Source organism: Mchenga conophoros, linkage group LG17 (genome assembly GCF_057382185.1).
Source record: "Mchenga conophoros isolate Kocher_MC1m ecotype Shallow Benthic linkage group LG17, M_conophoros_male_GT1.1, whole genome shotgun sequence".
NCBI lineage: Eukaryota > Metazoa > Chordata > Actinopteri > Cichliformes > Cichlidae > Mchenga > Mchenga conophoros.
The window spans coordinates 19,720,928-19,742,654 of NC_140542.1; the positions used below are offsets into that span (position 1 = coordinate 19,720,928).

At 40.1% G+C, this 21,727-nt stretch overlaps 1 protein-coding gene across 2 annotated transcripts in view; it reads right to left on the reverse strand.

The window, feature by feature from the left end:
• Positions 1-21,727, reverse strand: part of LOC146555393 (thyrotropin-releasing hormone-degrading ectoenzyme-like) — a 271,026-nt gene that overhangs the window by 147,824 nt on the left and 101,475 nt on the right. For both annotated transcript variants that reach the window (XM_085253024.1, XM_085253025.1), the window contains exon 4: positions 18,461-18,587. In XM_085253024.1, coding sequence (XP_085109150.1) covers positions 18,461-18,587 — 127 coding nt within the window. The remainder of the gene's footprint in view (positions 1-18,460; positions 18,588-21,727) is intronic.

Here is a 21,727-nt window from a genome sequence, read left to right on the forward strand (position 1 = left end):
CCAACGCACAACATTTGTCATAATCGTAGGTATTTTTGCGTTGGGATGAGAACGCGTTGTCAATCTCTGTCAGCAGTTCCTTTAATGGCCGCTAGACTCCCATTATAAACCTCAACCAAGCATTTTTACAGCCTTCTGGCAGCTTCTTAAGGTATCACCTTTATACGTATTTTTTTTCTTTTGTTCAGGCTGTATTAAGTCTCAAAGTGTGCAACATATGGTCTCACACATGCAATGTCAGAGACAGCCAAAATGCCAATGTCAAGGTTTTTATTTTCCGTGCCAAAGTCAGGAGATTTATTTTGCTTGTACAGTATCTTCACCAACCACATCGTTGTCTTGGCTGCTACCATGACAACATTTGCTTCTTCTTCTTCTTTCAAGAAAACTACTAAACAAAGTGACCCGATGATGGAGCTAGACAAAATTTGTTGCTATCGGTCACTTTATGGTAATGCAGTTAATTGGAAGACATGCTACTGATGTAGCGCTGACTCTTATTCCTAACTGACAGCATCATAGTCAGCTCAAATCAAGTTATTTTTCTGTAAACTGATAAATATCAATACAAATATTCAATCTGCGAGACTAAGACTTTTGAGATACCTTAAGACAAAGAATAAAATTGAAGGAGCAGTCAGATATTTTTGGAAGTCCCTACAAAGAGCCAGATCAGATGAGTTTTCTCTACATAATGGATGCAAAACTTTTAGTTTAGCTTGAAGACTGACAGCACAATTCAATTCATCCTTAAAAAACACACACTGCTGTGCAAAGGCTTTAGGCACTGACAGCACCTACGCCTAGAAGAACCGGCTCTTCAAGGTACTCAGCACGTAAATTGCTCCAAGCATCTTGGGGAACTTTCCATAATTCTTGTGCAGATTTCAGCTTTCTCTCTGTCATTTTTTGCTAACGCAACACCAGATTGAGTCTATGATGTTGACATCAGGGCTCTGTGGGGGTTGTGGCAGAGCGCCTTCTCCTTCCTGTGGTTCACAGAAGGTAGTTTATGACTCTGGCTGAATGTTTGGGGCTGATCAAATGCATTTCTGATGGTACTGATTGACTTTCAGGACTTTAAATCATTGAACATTTCAAACTTTTATCCACTCAGATACTATTATCATGATTTCCGCATTGACTCTTAACTGTGTTCAAGCATATGGAGCCCAATTTTTAAAATGAAAAACACATATTACAGACTCTCAATCCCACGAACACAACTACTGCTGCCTCTGTCGAGGCTCCAGGTCTCAGAGGTTGGTTAACAAGCCTGAGATTAGTCCCATCAAATCTGATTCTCTCTCTCTTTCCTCCTGTCTACTTAACTCAGAGTAACTCGCCCAGAAAGTACAGTGATTAAATGTCTCTAATTGGTGCTTTTAAAGAGCTTTTAATGAGCTCTGTCCTCATGTTCAAGTGACACTAATAGCTACACATTCACACAATAGATGGAGATCATGCACTTCTTGAGGTTTTGCAGTTTTCTTTGTGAGAAAAACTGACAGCTTAAAAAAACAGAACTCAATTACACCTCTTAAATACATCAGTCAAGGTCGGGTATTGACTACAGACCAGAGACAGAAGCGATTCAGCCTGAAACAAGCTGCTCAGATGCAGCTTGGAAAGTTTAACTTGATTTACATGAGTGTGACAGAATGATGGACCCGATCACAAAGTTTTCACTTTAAATGGTAAATGGCCTGTATTTATATAGCGCTTTACTAGTCCCTAAGGACCCCAAAGCGCTTTACATATCCAGTCATCCACCCATTCACACACTGGTGATGGCAAGCTACATTGTAGCCACAGCCACCCTGGGGCGCACTGACAGAGGCGAGGCTGCCGGACACTGGCGCCACCGGGCCCTCTGACCTCCACCAGTAGGCAACGGGTGAAGTGTCTTGCCCAAGGACACAACGACCGAGACTGTCCAAGCCGGCGCTCGAACCGGCAACCTTCCGATTACAAGGCGAACTCCCAACTCTTGAGCCACGATCGTCCCCACTTCACTTTACGACATGTTTCATTTGGTTGTGGTTTCTTCCAACACTCGATATTATTATTTATTTTATAATAAATGAAGGCTACACTTCCTGGTAGTTTTCAGCATTGCAGCTGGCTGCAGCTGTGGTGAAGTTTTTCACAACATTATAATAAATATTAATAATATATAATTAGGTGGAAAAATCAATTTACATTGTAATATCAAATAGAATAAATTGAAACTGAGTTTAATTACAGAAGAAATAGACCCTTAGATGTGTGCTGTACTATAAAGCGTTATTACAATGCTAAAATAAAAGTGTAAAAAAACAGTGAGTATTTAAAGCAGCGTCTGGCTATGACTTGAACATATTCTGAGGTTATCTTTTGGTGATGGTTATATGAATATCCAGCAAAGCTGCACGATGGTGTGGTGGTTAGCACTGCTGAAGCAAGAAGTGCAAGAAGGTTAGCAGTGGCGAGGGTGTTTCTGTGTGAAGTTGGAATGTTTGAATCTTTCCATGGGTCCTCTCTGGGTAATCCGGCTTCCTCCTACACTTCACAGATGTGCAGTTAGTGGTTTAAATGTTTATTCTAAATTGCCTGTAGGTGTGAATGAGAATGCAAATGTGAGTGCAGCCCTGTAACGGACTGGCAATCTGTCCAGGCCATACCCAGCCTTTCGTCATATGTTAGCTGGGATAAGCTCTGGCATGGATGGATGGATGGATGGATGGATGGATGGGAAGATCATCACAGTATTATTCAAAACCAGTTAAACTTCAGGAAAAATCATTCTGACCAGTTAGAAAAGTGGCAACAGGTTCACTGAGAAGGCAACGACAATGCAACCTCCAAAGAGGGAATGGTTAAGCAGGTGAAGGCCACAGATCATTGCTCTCCTCGGTGAAATCAATTCACCTCAGTATCTCCTCAGGATCTGAGACATCCAGTCTCATCTGTGACTGTCATCCTCTAGCTGTTTGGAAATAATCCCTTTAAACTCTTGCTTAGAGGTCCTGGATGGTTGGGCTCTGCTTTGCTCACTGCTGGAAATAAATTCCTCACCTCTGGCTGTTTCCCAAACTGCTTTGAAACAGAGACAGTGTCCTAAAGAGACCCAGCGCTCATCCATCCTGTCCTTTGAACCACAGACTGGGCTCCAAATTACCTTTCAGTAGCGAGGTCATGGAAAGAAATTGTAGCTAAAAGACTTTAGAGGAGGATAACAGTGATAAGATCTTCATTCATTTTCCATCTTTTTTGTGCCTGCAGTACAAAGTCAACAGAGAGAATTTATTCTGAGCATCTTTAAAGGACAGAAAAGCAGTAAGAGGAGCTGATAAGTGGAGAAGAAAGGTTTCCAATCAGCATGCAGACTCCAGAAAATCTCCTTTACTTTTATAATTAAAATGAAACAAGTAATGGCTTGAACATTTCACTTGTTCTTAGTGCAACACTGACATTTTTTAACAAGTCCTTTGTAGGGCACAGTAGTCAGGTGGGGTTATAGTTTGGTTGCATTTTAGCTACCTGATAAAGAAACATTTTAAGAAACTACAAGATGTTGCATTAAAAATCTAATCTTAAATGCATTTTGATTTTAAAGACAAAGAAAACCTGTAAAACTATAACTCAGACAAATCACTAAACATTGTGAGGGTCCTGCTTTTAACTGCTTTGGACTTGGATATTTTGCCATATCCATCAGTTAGTTGGAGAAAAAGCCAAGATGTGCAGTTGAAAGAGCAGTGTGTTGCACCATGGGAAAAGCAGATGTTGTGGCACAACCATACAGTAGCAAAGTTTTAATTGCTTGCAGTACAATTGACTATTTTTCTTAGAGTAAATTGTCCCCATATGAGTACTTATAATAGAGTATACATTTTTTTCAGCTCTCTGGACTTTTAGGACCATGGGACTGCTTGGGGTCCAGATTAAGAGAAGCAAATATTTAAACATGTTACTGCTTCTGTGTTAAATCTGCAATCTCATAACTGCAACTTCTGAAACCCTAAACCCTAAGATCAAGTGCACCTCCCTATAAAATCTAACTACACATTGATGCAGATGCAAGCCTCACAGGTATGAATGTTGGCGGCCATGTGCAAAGGCTACACTGTGGGCTCTACAAAGATTCACAGTACAAGCATAATTCAGGCATAAGAAATACACTCTGAGTTTTCAATATTTGCCAAAAGGGCCCCGGTGAGTCTCAGACAACTTTAGTGATGCAAATGTGGGTTTAAGAGAAAATGATACCTCGTTCTTTCCCCCCCCCCAGTACTGGTGGTGTTATTTCCCCAGCCTATACTGTTTATTTGATTCCAACACTGAAATACTCCATCCAATAATACTATACGTTTGCGATTGCACCATTCATCAAATGGATATACTTCAGACGTCCAGGCTGGGAATCATTCAGCATACATTTCTCCAGAGTTGAGCCCGATAAATTCAACATCTTTTGGACGCATTGGGATTTCATCAGAAACTTGAAATGTGTGTTTTTCTAAGCTAGACAATGTACTGCAGGGTAAAATAGGTTCACTTTCTTTTTGTTCTGTGGGGAAACTTTGTAAAGTCTGCATTCTGTAAAACAATGTCTTCTTCACTTTATTGAATATTAATGCTAAATTCTTTCAAACAGCTCTGAATGAGGCGGATGACTGGAAAAGACTCCGGCTCTCATCTTCACTGAGGCAGCAGCAGGCAGACAGCTGACTGGCCTGCAGCTCTGCACGCGTGTGTGTGTGTGTGTGTGTGTGTGTGTGTGTGTGAGTGTGTGTGTGTGCGATTTAATATATGTGCTCGTGGTCATGTGAGCGTTTTAGTCTAGTCCATCTGCTGTTGTGTGTCACCCCGAGGCGACGGCATGAGAGAAAGAGCCAGGGACAAAGAGGAAGAAAACGAAAGACCGAAAGAAAAGATGAAAAGATACAGAAGTGGAGGAATGTAGGTTTGTGTGTTTCGGCGCGTGTGCTAGACCTCAGGCGGTGCTGTCTCTCTGTGGATCCCAGATGGAGCCAGAACTCAACAGAGCACATTAGTCCACTTGGCGTGTTCACACACACGTTCAGACACACTCAGATATTCAGTGTAATTCTCCTGACAGTCGGATCACCTGAGCCTCTGCTCACTCTGCTGCGGCAAGATTTCTGCTCCGCTGGAACAGTCAAATAAATTCCTACGGAAGCCCGGAGAGGCCCCTTATCGCTTCTTTAGTTATCTCGACTTCACAATTGAAAAGAACGAGAGGAAAAAATAACTCCCAGGGTGGGACTGGGTTCGGGCTGAAAGTGAAAGAGCTCAAGTATCTCTGGGTTTCATTTGCAAGCAACAAGAAAGTGAAGTAAAGGAAGTGAAGAAATAGAGGAGGGGAACAAATAAAAAACGTATAGGTGTGTAAATTTTAAACCTCGGCCGGACTAGGATTTTAAAACTTGACTTAATAATAAAATACATCATCTAAAGCCTCTCCTCACTCCTCCAGAGCATTTCTTCACAAATGAAATCTAATCAGATTTCTGCTTCTTTGCCTTTTTGTGGTAGAAGTGATGGACTGTTTGGCAGACAGGCAGGGAAGTCACACTGTACGTCAGTAACTATGAGGCCAGGAGTCAAAGTTTCAACTTTACCCAAGAAACCAGATTTTCATGCTCAACAGGCACAAAAGGTATTATGTGTTCACAAAAACAGTTGCTTCAAGTTCTTTGAACTGTAAAGTAAACACTACATTCAGACAATCCCCGTGACCAGCACTTGGAAACAGTGGGGAGGAAGAACTTCCTTTGAAATGCAAGAGATCTACAGCAGAACTAGGCCGAGGCAGCAGCACTGCTGTGACCGACTGAGTTTCCCTCTGAACCATTCTTTGGGGAACAGTAAGAAGAAGGAGAGACTCATGTAAGTTAAATATGATTTATTCGTAGCCTTTACCTGTGATTGTTTTGGGAAATACTTGATACTTGAAGTTAAAAAGTTAAAAAGATAGATACTTGACTTAGATTGATTACTTTAGTGTGTCATGCTTCTCCTTTTTGGTGATTGGAAGCCCCAATCACACCTGCATCATTATCAGTAATGATGATCAGTACTTAAGGAGGGCTTTCCTTCCATTCATTGCCAGATTGTTCCGCTTGCTTCAGGTTGGGCTCCAAAGTCTAAATGTTCGCAATAATTTCCTGGTTGTGATTCACATTCTCGCCTCCTCTCCTATGAGGCTCTTGGTGGGCTCCACTTAGTTTGCTGGAACCTTGTCTCGTGGATTAACTTCAGTTTTCACTGGGAACTCTGTAAATACCCTTCCAGCGTCACTGAAAGATTGCAAGCTGCCTGCTCCTCTTAGTGAAAAATTTCACTTGAGCTGACTTTGCTATTTAACCCTGAGATTGTAAATAAAACCTTTGAACTGTTGTGAGTCTGAATCTGCCGGGGGGTCTTTGGGTATGTTCACACTGCAGGTCTTAATACTCAATTCAGATTTTTTGATCAAATACGATTTTTTGTCTGCTCGTTCACACTACAAATAAAATGTGACAGCAAACGCGCTCTAGTGTGAACGCTCAAAGCGGCCTGCATGCGCAAAAGAAGACGTCATACACAACGCACTCTGTTTAGACCCAGAGCAAACAATATTGTTTGACAGGTGGCCCTTAATATAAAGACTTCGGACTTCACGTTTCCCAATTTTTGCTTTAAGTTATTTTGTTATTTACATAATAATGTAAATAACCTAATAATGATCCTTATTGCTGTTTTAGAGAGGAGCGGTGCTTCAAAGGATAGTTGCAGATTTCTGTCAGAATCTGCAGATTATACAGTACAAATAAAATGTTCACGTTTCTCCAACGTTGTCTTCCCAACAGTTTCACTGACATCTATGCTGGATGGCCAGGAAGCGTTCGCGATGTCTTATCGGGCGCGTCTCCGGAGCTGATAATTGGCGTCTGTCTTGTGTCAGTGACGTAAAAGACGGATTTAATGCGACATGACCGTTCAAACAGCAGTCGCTTTCTAAAACATCGGATATGTATCGGATTCAGTACCACATACGAAAATGACCCAGATCAGATTTGAAAATATCAGATTTGTGCCGTTCACACTGTCAGACCATGATCGGATATGGGTCGCATAGGGTCAAAAAATCGGATTTGATGCGCTTTCGCCTACAGTGTGAACGTAGCCTTACTCTTGGTATGTAATCATCCAACCCGTTCTCACTCCCAAAGCGTAACATTTTACGCTAAGTGACAAATCGTCACCATATTACGTTTTCGGCTACCCACCACGTTCCTAAATGACGACCTCGGAAAAAGAGGAAATATGAGAACCGTCTGGACTGAACCTACACATGTTCGCTCTTATTCTTCAAATCGCTTAGAAACACGCTATTTAACATCATTAAAGTCCTGGTTAAGGTCAGGAATAAGGTTATGGTCAGGGCTAGGGATAAGGTTAGGTTTAGGGCTGGAATACAGGGCTGGAACGTCTACTCCCGCGGGAGCGTCATTGCACTGGATTCCAGCCATAACCCGCCGCGTACCATAAGAACGCCGCGGGACGTGACAAAACGTCGACATGTTACGCCTCGGGAGTGAGAACGCTCTGAATCATCACATAATGAAAAATTCGTGGAATGAGTATCCACTCACACAGACGCAGGGAGAACATGCAACTCCACATAGCTGAATGTGTCAGGCCAGTGGATTCAAACCCAGGACCTTGTTGATATGAAGCAATGATCTGTGCTGTCCAAAGACATTCATGGTTGGTCAACTGGTGTTTCTAAACTAGTCATAGGTGTAAATTTCAGCATCTATCTGATGACCTGTTTACAGTGTACCACTCCCCTCGTCCTATGACAGCTGAGATAGGCTCCAGCCACATCTCCACCCTGAATTGGACAAGCAGAAGTGGATAGATGGATGGGTGGAATAAAAGGTTTGTGGCTTTTCCATCCTGCTTCTTCTGAAGTTCAGCAGTACAGAACAGAGACTGCACCTGACATCTGCTGAAGCAACATTAGATTTAGGCTTTTGAGATTATAACCTTCACTTGGATCCTTTGAAATATTAAAAAATTCAGAAAGTCACTAATGGATTTCTACTGTGTGTGAAGCATTTTGCACACTCTGAATCCAGTCAGTGTTTGCAGAGATAACCCATCTGTTGTTATCATGAGAAACAACATCTGATTGGCTAAGCTTCCCAAAACTTGAATTTTGCAGCTGTTGTTGCATCTGTGTGTAACTTCAGCTGGCACTCTGCTTGAGGTCAATGTGGTAACTTAAAATTCAGACATGATGTAGCCCAGAGCTTCGCAAAGTGTGGGGCCCACCCCCTAGGGGTTTTGGGTGGGGCGCAGAGCCATTGCGGGGGGGGGGGGGGGGGGGCGTGGTATGAAAAGGGGCAAAAAAACCACGCTTGGACACTGCTAGCGCGGGGCGGCCACACAAACGCAAAGCAGGAGATAAAGCATACCTGAATATGTTTCCAAACCAAGTTCATTCTAAGCCAAAGACTAGAAAATATGGTGAAGCATGTCTTCCCTTTGGCTTCACCTGCACACAAGTGCCAAGGTAGGTCTCCCCTGCATAATTGGTTTTCCCTGCGGCGGGAGCAGCGCTGGGCTGTTTAAATCAGGGACAAACAGTATCCCACATTCTTGATTTGTAGTTCACAAACACTTCTTGTAATGACTAACTACTCCTGACATTTTGGAGATGTTAGCTCGTTATACAGTAAAGTTACAGTGGGATCCAAATAATATCAGGCTGATCCTGCCACAATGTGTTCCCCCGGTTCAAATCACGGACTAACAGTATCCCACAGTTGTTTATGTTTTTAAACCCATTTTGCACAGAGAGACATTTTTTTCTTGTAAAACAAAGGGGGCCAAGCAAAAAAAGTTTGGGAACCACTGATGTAGCCAGACGTTTTCCCTGAGCAGGTGTAACTTGGTCCTTGCTTAGAGCTGGAGGCCATATTTGAAGTGAGTTGTATAGCTTCAGTGAAATTATGCACCAGTGAAACCACAGCCAGGTACATTTACTCAAGTCCAGTTTTATGTAGTAAAATCTTTGCACTGGAAGAAGATCTATTTATTTGATAAGTTTACTGTACAGATGATTTTTTTTTTTTAAATTACAAGCATGTGAAATATAAAGTATGTCTCATGTTAACGTTGGGATTTGTTGGGAACGTCATCCATTGTTGTTACTTGCCATGTTTGAAAAGTAACAATTAGCAACTTGGCCAAAAAAGTAAACATTTTCGTAATAAATACCACTCTTTTATAAAAGAAAACAAAAACTATGAAAAAGTAAGAAAGATTCCTTATATGGGAACTTTTTCTGTGTCTCAAATTCCATACTTTGGTATTTAAACTTCACATTATTGTGCATAATCTGCACTGTCAATACAGCTCCATGAAGTGCACATTAAGAATTCGGATGGTATATTTATAAAGATAAATAAGAATTCACACCCACATCTCTGACAACTGGTAAATATTTGTGAAATGCAGCAGCTAATGGCCTAAAGTGGAATTCCATACTTCGGGTATCACACTTCTGTCAGTTTGAGCAGGTAAACAGAGTGAAGGGTTATGGGCATGCAAACTAAACAGACACATCTGTGTGCAGTACAGGAGTGTCAGCAGGGTGCACCATAAAAATGATGACCACAAAAAACATTAAAGATAAAAAAACAGAAATAACAACACAAACTTTTTTTTAACAACTATATTATTACTTTAGTCTTCTCCACAGCAGGAACTCAGCTAATCGGCCAACAAAAACACAAATACAAGCAAGAGAAGCACACAGACAAGTTATTCAACATCTTTGACAGTGCCCCCTGGTGACAATACACAGGTAGAACACATAGATGATGGTCTGCTCTAAGTAGGACAAACGCAAATGCAAGTCAATGGACAGTCTTTATAATTCAATAGACGGAAGTTTACAAACATTAGCATCCAAACTTAGAGAGGATTTTAAAAATTGGAAAGATGACAATCAATCCTAGAACTCAGATATATTTTGTAACGTAGCTCCAAGGAACTAACCATGGCCATTATACTGCAAAACTATATAATATTGACAAATGCAGCTGTGAGTGGACTGAAGCATCTTCTATAAGAATTGCCAGCTGGATGAATGTAAGGGTGTCAAGACTCTGTGACCTTTCTGAAGTAGCTATGCTTGAATTGTATTGGTTTTACACAGCTGGATTAAAATCTGCGCTAATGTCACCAATAATGTTACTTCTTTAGTTTCATTTGCCAGTCATTTGGCTCACCACACTTTGCAAAATACTTGGATCACCATTTTTTTTATCCTTTAAATGTACAGTTGTTTCTCCAATGATCACGTTTTCTACACCTACTTTAAAGCACAAACAGGAAACATAATTTTAGTAGTGTCTGATTTGTGCATAAAACTATGCTACCAACAGTGGACTGTATTAAAGTGATGCCATAGATTTTTGTGGAAACTTCCAGGAAATGCAAGGATGATTCCTGATATTTATCTGTGACTAAAACCATGGTCCAATCTAACCACAACCCAACAGCTCTGAGTTCCATGATGTCCATATACATTATATCCAGAATTTATCCAGCTAGTAAAGACACTGTTTGGGTTAATTATCATCCAACAGATACATTCTGTACTTTTTTAGCTGTAGATGTTGGAATATGTGAAGCAGAAGAAGAGCTGGACAGACAGACTGACATCTTAACGCTTGTCTCTAACAGGACAACTAGCCAAAATTATTCCTGCTATTACTCTGTTTTTATGGCCTGTCATCGGTCTGTGCAGAGCAGTTTTCCCTCTGTCCCTTTAAATTTGTATCTCAGCTCATCATTTCTCTCTCGCTCTCTCAGGGGAGCTTGATGCCCTGCATGACAACAGATGGAGCCCTGAGGCTTTGGGACCATGCACACACACACACACACACACAGAAAGACAGAAAGATGGCAACAGTAGGATGGGGTTAGAGGCAAACTGTGGTAAAAACTGATGTCATCATCAGTATGAATGGACACATACTCCATGATTACGTGCTTATATGTAGATGAACGGGGGAACGCCCACAAAACTCCTTTTTAATGGAAGACTGCATTCAGTCGCTGCTGACACACACGCATTATGTCTCTCTCTCTCTCTCTCTCTCTCTCTCTCACACACACACACACACACACACACACACACACACACTTACTTTCATTCACATACAGGAAATATCTGACTCAATTTAAAACAGAAAGTCAAATCAAAGAGGAATTCACACAGAGGCTTTGCTCTCTTTGCACTCGTGTATTTACCACAGCTGACACTTGAGTTTGGATCTAATATGAGTTTTCAAAACTTCAAAACAGTGAACTGGGAGGACATCTGGGGATTTCTGGACTACTGTTTGGCACAGTAACACAACAGCCCTCGGGTGACTCTTCATCCGTATGAGAGTCTGACTGTTGTTCAGGATCACAGTGACAACACGCTAACCGGCTGAAACATATTTTCTCTATCAACTTCTATCCTGCACAACTAGGCATGATGGAAAATGTGGGTTTACTGTGGACTTAAGATAAGTTTTTAAAAATTCACAGTGTCTCAAACACAGATATGAGAGAACACTTCAGAAAAGAATCACTCTCGGGTCGGCTAAAATTCCAGTGTGAACATTGCTTAAATCTGAATCCCACCCATAATGCTCCTGGCTGGTACGGCAATCATAGTCAAGCCTCGCAAATGTTCCTCTAGGTGTACAAATCACTGTTTCAGAAATACTAGTCCTTATTAAAATTCATCAGCTAGACAAGTACGCACATAGGATACAGTCTCCATTGCATGATGTGTACTAATGGGAGTACTCAAATTAAGACACACTGTATGACTTTATCCGCACCGGATAATTTTTTCTGTACATGGTATTCCATCAGACAATTACTTAACTTCCAAGTTAAATTACAATTTTGCTTACAAGATCTCTGGTGCATCTTTTACTGTCATCATGCTGCAGTCACTGCTAGCCCAGGGGTCTCATGCTCCACCTATAAACTGCATCTTCCTTGGTTCTGACAGGGGAGCCTTTGTTTCACATCACTCCATATTTATCTTTCCCTTCATTAAATGTCCTCACTCTATTGTTGAATCCCTGTGAAAGCCATATGCTTTCAATATACATATATAATATACCCATGCAAGTGCCTTGAGGTGGACTGCAGTATCTGGAATTAACTTAATGCACATGCTACAATGCACATGATGCAGACTTATCTGCCTGTTTTGTTTTACATGCTACTCTTCATTACTCCTCATTACCTTCTACAGTTAGTTTCAATTACATCGTTACTGTCGTATGAAAACCTCGTTTCTGTTACATTATATAAAAGATAAGACAGATTCGGGAGGCCAATAAAACCCGTTCCTCACAACCTGACATCAAAGAGGTTCAAGCTTTTAACCTGACACTTTTGTGCAGCCAGGTCTGGACCACAGGATGTGACATCACCTTTAACTCAGCATGGGGCAGCTCGTTAATGCTGCTAATATCACTGTAAAGGTCAGGGAGGGTGGAATTAAATGTCAGGCCTAATCTGAGGCGATGAAAACAAACAGGAAGCTTTGACTGAAAGTGAATTTCTAATGTGATGGATGAATGTAGACAGCAAGAAAGTGTCTGACATATACAATATGGAGCCTCAGTGATCACATTAGCTTGTTTGGGTGAAGAGAGGAAAAAAGAAATGTACCGCTGTAACACAACTAATTGATTCTAGCAGGTCAGAAGAATAAAACACAAACAATTATAAAGACACGAGAAGAAAAGAAGAAGGAGGATGAGATGAAATTTGACTGTTCTGAGAGGATTCATTAATCTGGGCAGGAAGAAGCATAGCAAATAGCACAGCTACATAGCAAATATGGCTGCACATATATACTGCTGCAGAAAGGCTGAAGGTTTTATAGGAGGAAAGCCCAGGACGCACAGACGAAAAAGGCTCATACTGCTATAAAGTTTCAACTGACTGATTCAGTCAGCTCATGTTTCTGGTAAAGCAGAGGAAAAATACTGACTAGCATTAAAATGCCAAGCAAAAATATTCAAATGTGTTGACATGACACTTGAAACACTTTAAAGTGGCATGCTTTGATTAAAAACAAGCTTCCAAGTCAATTATGCAAAGCATGACAGCTGTCCTCACTCTAAAAAAGAGAACTTTATTTTGGTATAAGCTTAGAATTACTTTGACTTTAGGAGTTAGTTTTTTGGATTTGTTTTTATAATGACTGGTGAGTGAAAGCACAGTACAGTGGTGAGCACTCACACATTTGGTTGTTTGCTGTATACCACACCACACCTTATGTGGGTATAGGCCTTCAACAAGTGCCACTGTCTAACCTTTATATTAGTTACTTCCTGTTTTACTTTGGTACTCATTTCTCCCTTATACTTTTTATTCAGTTTTACAGTGTGAGTGTAAAGGGTGCAGACAGGAAGACACAGACAGGATGTTGAAAAGAAGGTCAGTCAGTAACATAACAGCAAAGGAAAATCAAGCACAACATGAACCATGAATCAAACCATATTGTCAAAATAAAGATCAAAGCTTCATGTTATCCTTTAACTGAACATTTTATTTATCAAAGCACGCTGAAACATGAATCCATCTTGAAGGAAAAGCCCTCAGGAGACAGTTTGATAGTATGTTTAGTCAGATAATATCACTACAGACTAGTGATGGTGGACATATCTATATCATCTTTGCACTTAAAGTAAACTTTCTTTGCAATTTAGTGGATTTTGATTGGACTTTTTTTAATTCACACAGACAAAGTCTTAATTTTAATATGACGGTGGACCGTTTATAGCAGCAGGGTTTGACAGCCCTCAGGCAGGTGTGTCTGAGGGTTGGAAACACAGGTAACTGAAGTGACACCATCATATCTGAGACAGCTGTGTCAGAAAGGGTATCAAGAGAAAGAAGTCAATTTCATAGCCAGACGTTTGTCTGACCAAGTGACAATATATAAAAATGAATGTACAGTTAATTCTAGGAAGCACACATATATTTAATTCCAAGTGTTTATAATTAAATTATTATGTTATCATTTATTATTTTTACCAAGACTATAGAACAATGCAGAGGCATTTGTGAGCACTACAGTGTTTCTTGGCAGTGATTAATACAATATGGTCTCTGTTACCCTTCACTCGACACATCTTTTTGGAATTAAAAAAAAAACTGAATTATGACAGAAAATCTCAAATGCAGCACAGCACCACTGGCTCCCACTACATTCTTATGAAAAAGTTAAAAATATTTTAAAGACAAACCCTGGCTCTCATTTGGAGCTCGCTTCACTTAATCCATAATGTCTGAGTAAAATTTAAATCAGATTTAGAGCAATTTCCTTCTGAATGCAAATTGCAGAATTCTGCTGTGCCCACAGATAAGACATCTTATACACCACTGGAAAGCCTCCAGACCTTTTCTGAATTCTGGGCTGTATACTGAAGAGTTCTTTTATGCAAAACACACTGGACTGGAGGTCACATATTTGGCTGCCATCTCGCTGTGTGTCTCTGCTTCAATCTACCACTATCTGCATCTGGAACAAACTCATGGTTATTCAGTTTGCACTTGAGATGCAACACTTCATTTGCAACCCATGGACAATCTTTGGAGCAACATCCCTTTTCAAAACTTGCACATAATACCAAAACCTAAAATTTTCTGGACATTTCTAGCTACTAGTTCTTCTTTTCATTACTTTTGATCATTTTGTTTAATTTTACAATAAAAAAACAACAACAACAACAACAACAACAAACAGACAAAGTGGCAGTGAGGAATCTAAAATTCAAATATATAGATTTCTTTGATTTATTGCGCATCTGAGCTGACTCTTCATCTCCTCTCAGCATTTGAAAAATGGCTTGACAACACTTTAATTTTCATCTTTTAATAACATGAGCTATCATACATATGTTTTCAGCTTTTGCCACCACCTCCACGTTTATAGTTCTTCAACTAAAGGTTCAATTTGAATTCCATTAAGTTCCTCTTATCCAGCAATTATGACCACACTAGGTGTTAAAGTGGGCTGGAACGACCTGGAATGATGTTCCAACACCTTCAATTAATGCACAATTAAATCTGATAGGCAGATTAATGCATGATACTGCCAAGCCAGTTAATTTTTCATGTGTTGAAGCCTGGCATTACCTCCAGTTGATGGCATGGTAAGAGGTGCACTAAATCATTTTAAAAGGCAAGGACAGCCCAACAAGTATTGTTTTGTAGTTTTGGATATTTTTTTCTATTTGATCTAAACATAATGTGTTGCTTTATATTTAGCAAACATCTCAAAAGCTGAGGTATACTAATTTTGTGTGACTAAAATTTTGATGAATAGGCAGGTTTAGTAGTGTTCATTGCAGACTAAACTGGTTGGTTTACAGTATTGTGGTAAGGACTGCAGTAATGCACTATGCTGGACTGGTGCAGAGCAGGCTGTGATGTTCATGGTCAGTGTTAAGCTACATTAAAGGGTAGCAGACATCAAGTGGGGGTATTTTATCTTAACCCTTTAAGACCTACCATAGAACCAAGTCCGCCAGAGCTTATATTATATTTTTACATGCTGTGGAGCCATTTTTGGGAGCATTTCAAGTTGCTATACATCAATACAACCATTATAGCCCAGATTTTAATAATATGTATTCATTAAGTGCATAGTAATTACATAAATTGCAAAAAAGTGCAATAAACTACAAAAAAATTGAAAATCGTTTTTGATTTTTTAACATATATTTGTAGTTAGAGAAATTTAAGAGGCTTATCACTCAAAACTGTAAATACAAAAAAGTTGCACAAAATAGTTTCCCACCACAGGAAATTTATTTTGAGTGTCTTCATAGTTTTATTTTTGAAATACACCAATTTTTATACACTGCAGGAAAAACGAAAATAAATATTATACTGCAAATTTGCAAAAAAGCAGCATATGCATCAAAATAAACTATTTCCAACAGTGCAATATCAGTCCTAAGCATCCCAGAAACGACACAGAAAGTCATAAAGTCAAAGATAACTTTTAAAAAGAGCAGTATAGGCCCTGAGGCCCTGATCGCAAAAAAGACTACATTTCCGCGAAAATGACGTCACTTCCGGTTTCGGCCAGGTAATGGCGGAAATGCAAAAGTTCGCGCTGACGTCTATTCCAACGTAGGAAGTGTTTTGAACAGCTGATCGGACCAGCAAAGCGTGTTTCTGGAATATTATGTTTTTGTTCCTGAAAGCGCTTTTTATGCAGTTTTTGCAAAGCTTTATGTGGAAGGAAACCGTGACCTAGGACAAGCTGATGGCACAATATGTAAGTACAACTCCTCCGGTTTCATATGCAAAAAAAATTTTTGCGCTAGCTTACGTGGTTGCAGTGCTACCGGGATTTAAAAATAGTTACGCATAACAGAGCGTTCCCGCTCCGATCGGCTCTAAAGGGTTAATTTCAGGAGCGGGACCACACCCACATCCATGCCCCATCTGCTCTTCAGTCTATATATGCCCCTTCACCAATACCTGCTTTTCATACCCCCCTCCCCCATCTTCTTTTCTTTTACATGTAAAAGTACATGGGGATCTGCCTGGCCCGGGAACTGCTGCCAGTCCCATCCGAGGCCTTCCCCAAACCGCAGCATCAGTCCACAGTCCATCACCCATTGTACAGCTCAACTGAGGGTGTGGTCCCAGCTAGCGAATTTATCTTTAAACTGATGATGCAATTTGATTTACTCACAGAACACACAGACCTCTAAAAAGTTTTACACACAGGATGCATTAAGTTTTTGTCACTATTTTGTGCATTAAAAATGCAGCTGTTTACACTGACCTGTAGTTCGTGCTCTAGTACTGAATATACAATGATATAGAAATAGTTAATTAATACTTCATTACCTCTGATACACAGCTAGAGACTGCTCTGGATTAATCGGCTCTCTGAAATTATCTGTTTGCCTCCTCAGATGTGGTCCCAACTGCCAATACAGCTTCAAATCTGGGCTCAAACCATGAAATACTCCGTCCTGCTGTCTTCTCTTTGTGAAACCAGAATCTCAGTTTTTCAGTCTCGGGTTGCAAAAACGTGACGTGTGTGTATATACATTAAAAAAATCCTGAACTTTGTGTTGTTTTTTTTCTCCTAACACTTCCAGTGTGTAAAAGTCTTTATACTAAGTTTATGCTGTATAGAAATCCTGATAGCTTCTGTAATGTCTGGTTATATCTTTTTATATTCGACTAGCTAACAAACACATGGCAACTAATCAGAGCTACTCTCAATGTTAGGATGCCACTTCAACCCCTGAGTAATTTATACAGAAAAACTACAAAACGTTGACTTTTAAGTGACTCAAAAAAACTACAACAAGAAGACTGTTACCACTTCACCTTCTTCCAACTTTAGCTTTATCTTCAGTTCCATTATGTGCTGATTTCATTGAAGTCATTAAGTCATCTTACCACCTCATTCAAAACTTCTTTCAAACTTGTTTCAACTTCAGGTTCAGCTTCAGTTACATTATTCCACTCATTTAGCTGTTAGCAATCTAAACACGGAGGACAAAACAGTGTTAATCAATTCAAAAAAAATAATAAAAATAATTGTCATGCAAGCTGATAGAAGTCCTTTCACTGCCACTTACAGCTTGCATTTTAAACACTGTAGTTTAGTTTCATGTCTGAGCTGCAGTGCACCAAGGTCAGCTGTCACTGCCATACAAATCCATTCAGAAGCTTCAAAGAATTAACTACAGGGCATTTAAACTATTTTATGTCTGTAGTGAGGCAATCACATTTTTTACACTTTTACTGTAATTCAACCAGTTATATAACAGAGTCTAAAAATATAAAGGATGAAGGGACAAAGTTGGCATTGAACTTCAGTACTTTGAAATCTTACTCTGATGCGTGTAAAGACAAACCCTTTTCTCCTTTAATAAAAATACCCTCTGACTGTGCTTAATGTCTACAACTGCCATGAACTGGCTGAGGTTCAATTCCCAGACCTATTCTCTTTGTAGCCCCCAACACACAAAAGGAAAAGGAGGACAGTGTGCTTTCTTTGCCCCATATGAGTAAAAATTGATGAGCCTAACAGTAATTGTACAAAGGACAAAGAGTTGGCTGACTTCCCTAAAATGAGACACCCAGGAAGTGGAAGCTGTTTTTCCTTTCCTAATTTGGATCGGCAGAGGGATGGTAAGTACACAGTGTGGTTTTTATTTAATGAAAGCTGACAGGAAATCAGACTTCAGGAGAACCAAGTATTTCGTCCCAACTTTACTTCATCTCCACACAGTCAGAGAGCTGCGGTGCACACTGAGCAGATCCTGGCAAGACAATGAAGGAGACGAGCCCACATAACGTCAGAGGAAGGACAGCACGTCAGCAGCCTTACCTAGTTTAGGCAGAGAGTACTGGACTTTGAAGTAGTCCTGATAAAATCCGAGGAGCCTCTTCGTAATGTGGAGGGCGTAGTCCCCTGCTCCGCTCAAAATGGCATCTGGCCGAGCATAGAGACGGATCTGAAGACAAATACAGAGGAAGAAATGGAATTAAGCTGATTTTAATTGAGATGGATCTAAAAACAGATACAGAGAAAGGAAATTGGAATTAGTGTATGCTCAGCTCTACAGAGAACAAAATGAAATTAAGCCACTTTTTTTCAAATCTATACAGAAAAGGAAATTAAATTTGACAGATACAAACAGGAGAACGCTGCGTGTATATTAAACTCTTCAGGGGAAATAATACAATCAGAGAGAGTTTAAGTTTATATCTGCAGAAAGGAAAAATTATATTTGAGAGATGTTTTCTTCGAAATTTGCGAAAAAACAAATGGAATCAGGTCCGTGTTAGGTGGGTCACATCTACAGACAAAATAAGTGAATCAGGTCGACTTCATATTCTGCTGTCCAGACAGAACAATGGAGTCTGGTTGATTTGGTTCAAATATAAAACAAGAAAAAAATTGATTTACAGCTGTGAGCAAGAATATCGACTGTAGATGGAAGCAAAAAAAAATACAAGAATGTTAAATGTTCTGCTTCAGGTGGATTCCAGTATTTCACACAGTCTAATGATCAGTGTGGGCTCATTATTGGACAGGGGTTGGACCAGCTGCATCATTTATTTATAAAGGACAGTTCACCCTAAATCAAATTTACATATTTTTCTATGGACATGTAGCAATATTTATTCATTCAGACTGTTTACTCAAGCCCCCCGCATTTCTTTATATTTTGTGTCCAGGGAGCCAGACATTTTGCAACTTTTAAAGTGCTCCTGAGTAAGAGTTCTGCAGGCTTTTTGGTCTTTTTTTTCCGACATTTTTATAGGAAAGCAGGCATTAAAAAAGGAATGAACCAGTGTTGTGTCTGCACTTAACAGAAAATTGATTAAAGATTGAATTTTAAGTTGCATATGTAGTTTGTTATTAATAGCCTGTCACATAAACAAAAACATAAAAAAATATCCCCATTTCTTAAGCTGAATTGATGACAAATGCCAAAGATTACACAGTTTGAGTGGAGTAAAATAGTAATTTTATACCAGCAAAGTAATCCTCACTGGGAAGCCTGAATGGGCTATTAGCCAAAAAATCCCTATCCTTCGGTGCAAAATAGGGAAAACTGGACAAGTGGAGAACAAAAGTAACAACCCCCTTTGCTAGGAAAAATTCAGCAAAGACCTGACATGGGACCCCAGAGTGGCATCTGGACTTGAACCATGGCCACACTGGAACTGAACTTAAGATGAAGGTCAGCAGGTCTTAGCTGGTGGTTAAAACTAATAGAATTATAAATGCAGTGGTCAGGCTGCTGACCTCTGAACCACTGCAGGATGACATGCTGACAAAGTGTGTGTGAGAGACACTCCAACTCATCACTGTTGCTGGGATTAAAATGATCATCTGCTCTTTCGAAAGTGAATCTATTGTTTGGTGAAGATGGCAATTTGTACTTGAGAAGAGGTTCTTTTTTTGTGCCTCACAGCTCCTGACAAGCTGTGGGTAAAAGCAAAATCACAGCTCTTTCCCTGTAGAGCTGTGACAGCAGCTTCACTTCTGTCTTTTTTTTACCCCCTTTAACATTGCACACCTTCACCAAAACACAGTGTAACATATTGACTGACTTCTAATGAAATCCATTTTAATTCATGCAGTATGGACTCGAACACTTGTATGCTCATCTGTACACAAATCCAAAGTGGGCCATGGGGCATTACAAGATCTAGGTTGAAGTGCTGAGTTTCTCAGTGCTTTGGCTTCACTCATTTAAGTATTACTTGCCCTTATACATCAATCAGCATAACATTATGACCAACTGGCTATTATTGTTGGTCTCCCGTTTGCTGCCAAAACAGCTCTGACCAATTGAGGCATGGACTCCACTAGATTGCTGAAGATGTGCAGTGGTATCTGCACCAATATGTTAGCAACAGATCCTTTAAGACCTGAGTTGCAAGATGGGGCCTCCATAAATCAGACGTGTTGGTCCAGCTCATCCCAAATGCTAGACTGGACTGAGACGAAGTTGGAGTTGGAGGCTCATGATTGTGCTCCTCGAACCATTGCTGAACCATTTTTGCTTTGTGGCAGGGCGCATTATCCCTGTTCTATCAAAGGGTGTACATGGTCTTCAACAGTGCTTAGGTAGGTAGTACATGTTAAAGTAACATCCACATGGATGGCACAACTCAAGTTTTCATAGCAGAAGACTGCCCAAAGAATCACATTGCCTCCGCCAGCTTGCCTTCTCTTCTGATGCTGTTGTGTCAGAACAAGCATTACATTTTTCAACAGTTTGAGCTACAGCAGGTCATCTGTTGGGTCAAACCACACAGGCCAGTCTTCACTCCCCCACATGCATCAGTGAGCCTTGGCTACTATGACTCTGTTGCTGGTTCACCACTGTTCCTTCCTTGGACTGCTTGGCAGATGCTGACCCTTGCAGACTGGGAACACTCCACAAGAGCTGCACACTTGCTCAAATCCTTACATTTGCCTACATTTACTGCATTTAACACTTCTTCTAACATAAAATGCTTATTTGCTCTCTAATATATCCCACCCAGGAACATGATGAAGAGAGGATCTGTGTTAACCTGCCAGTGGTCATTGAAATGTTATGTCTGTTTAAATTCAAGTTTAATGTCAAAGTTAATGCCAGCAGTTTGACATGATCCTAAATTTTAAGGTTAACTATAGATAAAAAGTCTGGCTTTATCCTGAAGAAAAAATATATTTGAATCCAAATTTTACTGCAATTGATTCAAAAGTTCTTGATTACTTTTAAACTACAACTATATCCAAGCCACAACTGTGAACCTTGTGGTGGTGCCACCAGAAAAGTTGGTGTGCAATCCTCCCATCAGTACAGTATCTTAAATGTTTAGCTTTTTAAAAAGACTAGGCTAAATGTCATAATCAAATCATCTGACAGACCATCCTACAGGCTACAAGCCTCCGTGAAGCCAACCAGAAGAAGGACAGGGGTTTCAAATAATGCTGCATTGTGGTTTTTAGTATTTCAGCCACCATCAAACAGAAGTTCAGGTGCACTGAAGTTCAGTGTAATTATTTACACACATTACCAATCACACTGACCAACACATTAGGAGTCTGTGTCCGACTGTGAAGGAAAAATAAAAACAGATTTTGCTC